Source organism: Lutjanus erythropterus, chromosome 4 (genome assembly GCF_056507025.1).
Source record: "Lutjanus erythropterus isolate fLutEry1 chromosome 4, fLutEry1.hap2, whole genome shotgun sequence".
Lineage (NCBI taxonomy): Eukaryota > Metazoa > Chordata > Actinopteri > Lutjaniformes > Lutjanidae > Lutjanus > Lutjanus erythropterus.
In genome coordinates this window covers 13,418,875-13,425,042 of record NC_139320.1, presented here as the reverse complement: position 1 = coordinate 13,425,042, position 6,168 = coordinate 13,418,875, and the positions used below count along the sequence as shown (strand labels likewise).

General features: G+C 42.1%; 1 protein-coding gene across 1 annotated transcript; it reads left to right on the top strand.

Moving 5' to 3' along the window:
• The first annotated feature begins 449 nt into the window (after positions 1 to 449).
• scg2a (secretogranin II a) lies at positions 450 to 6,104 on the top strand. The gene is made up of 2 exons (XM_084717022.1): positions 450 to 1,084; positions 3,775 to 6,104. The coding sequence occupies exon 2, from the start codon at positions 3,783 to 3,785 to the stop codon at positions 5,703 to 5,705; it is 1,923 nt and encodes a 640-aa protein (XP_084573148.1). The 5' UTR covers positions 450 to 1,084; positions 3,775 to 3,782; the 3' UTR covers positions 5,706 to 6,104.
• Positions 6,105 to 6,168: the final 64 nt, after the last annotated feature.

Below are 6,168 nucleotides of genomic sequence, written 5' to 3'. Positions count from 1 at the left end.
GCCCGTCTCGGGCTTTGGCGGAGCCCATATGTGAGTCATCGGTGGACTTTTAACTGTCTCTGTCCCTCAGTGCCGCAGCAGAGACACAACAGCAGTCAATGACGACAGTCATTCAACAGTCACTACTCCAGGGGCAGTCAGGGAGGAAACAAAACATCCATCCATCCATCCATCCATCCATCCATCCATCCATCCATCCATCCATCCATCTATCTATCTATCTATATATCTATATATCTATCTATCTATCTATCTATCTTAAAACATGAATACATTGTCCTAGTTTAAAAGTAGAATCAGTAGCTCTTTAAGCTGTTCATCTGTTCACTGATGCACCAGAAAGATAGTTTATTGTTGAGTCTCATTCCCTGGACATTCAGCACAGATGTTTTGGGTTGGTAAAGTGTCCCAAGCACAGCAAAATAAGAGTAAGAAAATAAGAAAAGGCAAGCAGACATTAGGGTCACTGCAGGTACAGACACCACTGCACACTTCTTGTGGATCAGTGTTGACTGAAAAGGATTATGCTTATATGACTACATAGACTGTTTTTTTTTTGTTTTTTTTGAGGAAAATATTGCATATCATGCCTTTAAGCAGCTCTGTTTCCACCACTTCCAAGCATGTGATGACTTTGACAAAATGCCTACTGGTCTTCTTAATTAACAAGCTGATAAATGTCGTGATAGTTCACGTTATTGCACACACAGCCGAGACAGAAGAGTCTTATCAGCCCTTTAGTCAGTCAGTGGTCCTAAATATAGCCCCATTATGAATTTATTCATCTCACTAGAAGCTGCGACAGAAGTGGTATGCAGCCACTGAAACAGAACTAGCTTCAGTTCATATTCAAAGACAGGAGCATCAGCATTGTTAGGCTGACTCAAATTAACTGTGTGTGTGTGTGTGTGTGTGTGTGGTTGTATTTGTGTGTGCGCGGCTGTGTTGCGTATCTGTGACGCACGGGTCAGGTGGTTCCTCTAATAGCAGGAGGAGCTGTCCGTGGTGCTGAAACCACACTCACACCGCGACACAGAGACATGCTCAGTTCACTCAGCAGCCTCCATACAAACTAACTACAAAGGTAAGATCTGGTTGTTATTAACTGCATGAGCCACATTTCACCTAAACTCTAAATATTACGTTTCCTGTCACGCGACGGATGAGAATGTAGTTTTATTTTTAGTTAATTAAGCCTCTCTTCCAACAGCTGTTTGCCAACCTGATGCACCGCCACAGATGTTGAGGTTGTGTTGTGTTGCAGTTTCTTTGTTCTCATTTCGCGTCAGATTGTTCAGAAACGCTTGTGCTCTGCTGCTCATAAGTGATACTTTTCTGTCACTGGTAAAAAAAAAGAAAAACAAAAAAACAGAAGGTGGAGTTAAGTGCAACAGTTCAAATTAAGGCTAAAATGAAAAAGTCCAAATGAAAGCAAAGAATCGCAGTGTCGCTTGAACTTTGTTATGAATTTTTATTTTCTTTCCTTCGTGTTTTGGAAAAAGTTCCAAAAATATCTCAAAATATCAACTTCACATCAATTTCGCACGAAAATAATTCTCATCAAATAAGGACTTTGCTGTATTTTGCACGCGTGTTCCTTATAAGCCAAGATATAGGCAGAATATATTAAGCCACCGGGGGGGCAGTTTGTTCGAACAAATCGTTGTTCAGTTCAAGTTACAAGCTTGAAAAACAGTGATAATTGGGTTTAAAGGTTCTCCGCGGTTAAAGGAGAGGTTCCATGGGAACATCAGCCTTACCGGGTTACCTTGACGACGGGGCCGTGACTCACGGAGAGCAGCAATTTGACGACTAATGAGATTTGCACGGGAACTGCTGCATGCCGCTGCTGTTACTGCTGCTGGCAAACAGGCGGCAGAGCTCCAGTATGATACGAAAAAATACCAGCAACAGGCAGGAAAACACTCTGATGAGCCGGGCTAATAATAATAATAATAATAATAATAATAATAATAAATAGAGGACTGGCCACAAGTTGCTAATCACTGATCATTTATTATTTATTATTGTTGCTGCTTTAGCATCTGTAACTTTACGTTTGATATCAACTAGAGCCCAACTAATATATATCAATATATATCACTGCTCGACACAGACCTATCACTATATCAGTCTACATCAGTATCTGCAATGTTGTCTGATATGAAAACTTTTTCACGTAAACAATATATTATTTCTATTTGTGTTTCTTATTATATATGGCTATTTATAATTATTAACAATACCAGTTATATATGTTTATGAAGAATATCTGCAGATAAATATATTAAGTCACTTTTACCTAAGTATGATATATTTTTGTTCACCTGCATTTTGTCAGGCAGTTCAGACATTCAGTACAAATATTGTTAAGTGGGGCTGCACAATTAATCTAGACATTATCTAAATCTTAATATGTCCAAGTGAAATATCTGTCAAAATAATCACAAAACATGTTCTTTTTTTTTTTTTTTTTTTACCATATTATGTAGTAGGGATGCGCCCAGATCAGTTTTTTTTTTTTTTGGAAAGCACAAATAATGGGATGGAAATAGATATTTCAGAAATTGCTCATTATCATTAGGAAAAAGTCTGCTCCATGATTACCTGTTACTGTTATAATGCACCAAGATTAATCACTTTACTGACTTTACTGTAGAGCTGCATTTCTCAAACTTATTACACCACAAACCACTTAAGAAAATATTGAGCTCTTCAAGTACCACCTGACTGTTTTGCACCACTTGGCGCTAGCAGCTGCTGTGGACGTTTACATTACTGGTGCTTAACCACAAGTGCATGTGCTCAGTTCACTGTCGTCCACTTCATTTTCACCATGGCTGCTTGAAATACTCAACTCCTGGTCTGCACTTCTCTACATTATTGTTTGGAACCTTGATTGTGGTGTTTTTGTACAATGCCTTTTCAGACTCTGCATTTCACCTTTGCTTACAATCTCGCCAACACAGTTTAGCTCGCAACTACCAGTGATCAGGCTGATATTAAAACAAAAATGGAGGACAGACAGAACTTATTTTTATTTAAAATTTTGTAATATTTTCATGGCATTATATGTAACTCATTTCTTTTTTCAAAAATATTTCTAAAATTCCTCCATGTACCACTAAAAGCAGTTCGCGTACCATCAGTGGTGCTCATACCACAGTTTGAGAATCTAGGCTGTAGAGTTTCTATTTCCAATGCAAAGCTGAGTCTTTTGACTTGAAAAACATTTTCTTCAGTTTCTGATCTTTTTGATATCTCTCAGATAAAGGGGAAGTGGTGGTGGGCTCCAGACAGTTCATAAAACTTAGGCTAAAATAGAATTAAAAAGAGAGATAGATGAAAAGTACAGCATGACGATGTGGAAATATTATAACTATAAGCCAGTATAGAATAAACTTGATGCTTTGAAGGCACAACAATTGCATTGTCAATCAATATTTGGTTAAAAAAGAATAATGTTAACATTGTTAATAATAATAACGTCTCTGTGCACACCAGTTGTGCAGCCCTTTGTTAGATAAAGTGAGGTATTTGACCTGGTTTACACAGGGTAAAAGTCATGGATCATACTTTCAACCTGATCTCCTACCTTTAAATCAGTATAGGTGTCTGTGCTCTGTGATGTTATCATCTGACCCAGCAGACATTTAAAGTGATGATAAGAGCAAAAGACATTTAAGAAATGCCAATGCAGAAACTGTTGCGAACCTGTTAGCTTAATGTGTAAAGGTCAGTGCTGACATGTGCCTCCTTGTCTCTCCTCTCCAGGCGTCACCATGCCGTCACTCCCTGAGACCTTTGCCACAGGCAAACCTTTCTTCATCTGTTTTGCAAGCCTCCTCTTCTTAATTCTCCTCTTCCTCAATTCCTCTGGCGTTCACGGGGCTTCTCTCAGAGAGCACAGACTGCGAGGAAGTGAATCAGACTCCCCAAGAGGAAGTGTCCGCCAGGCTCCTAATGCTGACATGCTCAAAGCTCTGGAGTACATCGAGAGCCTCCGTCAGAGAACCGGCACGGGCTCCCAGCAGCACGCCCCTCTCGCTACAGGGTATGACGATGATGCAGAGAAGCTGCGTGCCATGCTGAGACTTGCTTCGAACCCTCTGCAGAGCAAAGATGAGGAAGAGGAGGAGGAGGAGGAGGCAAGGGAGGATAAGAGTGAAGAGCTGCTTCAGGCAGTGCTCAGCACCCTCCAGCAGACAGAAAAAGCCTCCAAACCGGCATCACTTCACCCCAGTGTCGAAGGCCTAAAGGACGGCATGTACCCCAGGGTGCAGCAGAAGCAACATGGAATCAGGCCTCACAAGAAGCTGCCGCTAATGTTTGAGGATGAGGAGGAGGGTGAGGGCGATGAGGAAGAGGATGAGGAGGGGCCACATCTGGAGCATGAGAGCCCCTTCAAACGCACAAATGAGAACGTAGAGGAGAAGTACACACCTCAGAACCTGGCAACCCTGCAGTCCGTGTTTGACGAACTGGACAAGCTGACAAGTGTGAAGACCATGCATAAACGCCAGGATGAGGAAGATGACATGGAGGAGGATGATGAGGAAGATGATGATATGTTTAACGTGAGGAATGTGGCATATGATGGCATGGGTGGGGATCTCGCCGACTGGGGTCCGCTACAAGAACAGGAAGAAGAAGATGAGCAGGAGGGGGAGGAAGAGGAGGAGAGGGGCAACAAACATGAGGCTAACCAAGGGCTCGATTATGTCGATGACAATGATGAAGAAGCTGATGAAGACGGTGAAGAGGAAGATGATGAAAGCTACCCAGTCAAGAGGTCAAACGATCCAGATGATGTTGCTAACCTGGTGGACTATTACCTTCTGAAAGTGCTGGAGAAAACAGAGGAGGAGGAGCAGAAACGGGAGATAGAGGAAGAGGAGGAAAGGGCTGAGAGGAGAGCAGCTCAGACGCAGTACGGGGATAACATTGATCCACGGGCCATCTACCAGCTCATTCAGATCTCCCAGAAATATCAGATCCCACCCGAAGACCTGATGGACATGCTCAAAACAGGAGAAACAACGAATCAAGACCAGTCACGAAAGAGCAACACAGAAAACAGGCTCTCCCAGACGACCTCGAAGAAGACAAACAAGATTCCTGAAGCGAAATTCTACAACAGACGCCTCCCTGACAGACAAAAGACCCCAGAGGAGCTGAGGACAGAAGAGATACTAAACATCCTGGGGTTGGGAGGCGCCGAGGATCAAGCTCCTGTCAGGAAGCAGAAACAGTACAAAAGCTCGCTGTCACGACTTCACACTCAGCCTCCAGGGCGTTCAGGGGAATCCACTCCCACGCAACGGCGCCTTCCCAGCACATTAAAGGATGACTATGACGACAGCGTGGACGAGGATGAACTGGCAGCATATTTAGCGGCTCAGATGCTGGCACAGTATCCGAAGCAGTCCGTGTACGGCAGCAGCAGTAACAACAAGGCGAGCCAGAAGCGGGACGAGGTTGGACAGAGCGCGACGGGCTCTTTTGAACAGGCGATACAGGATTATTTTGATCAAATGGACTCAGATAAAAGCACGCATGAAAAGAGACAGTCAGAGGACGATGAGAGGGGCGATGACACACAGATGCAAGGCTTTGATAATGAGGCAGTGATGAAATTGCTGAGCTACCTGAGCCCAGAAACTGAAGAAAGTGATACTAATGCCAAAACTGCCCATGGGATATAAATAAGGCTGTAGATACATATACATATATATATAAATATATTGTTTTTGTGGAGGGAGAGGGTGAAAATAAAGTATTTTGAAGAATAAAACATGCAGTCAACTTTAGTTTTTCCGTAGGTTTACAAAAGTTCTTATTTATTAGCAGAAATATGAGTGTTCAGACATTCATCTGATGCTTTTTTTCTAAAAAATATGAGTTTGTGGCTCAACACTTAACACTTAAAAACCAGTTCATGTGACTCACCAGCCTTGCATTTCAACACACATACACACACATACACACACAACCAAAATCAGTGTTGGATCCCCTAGATTCACTTGTGTTTTTTGGTAATTCTTTCTTAAATGTGGTCATATGTGACATACCTGAGGTTAATAAAGCATTGACTTTATTTTTTCCTTACTGTGTAGTGTTTCTTCATTTACTCACCATCACACAAAACATGATTTAAAATGACACAAG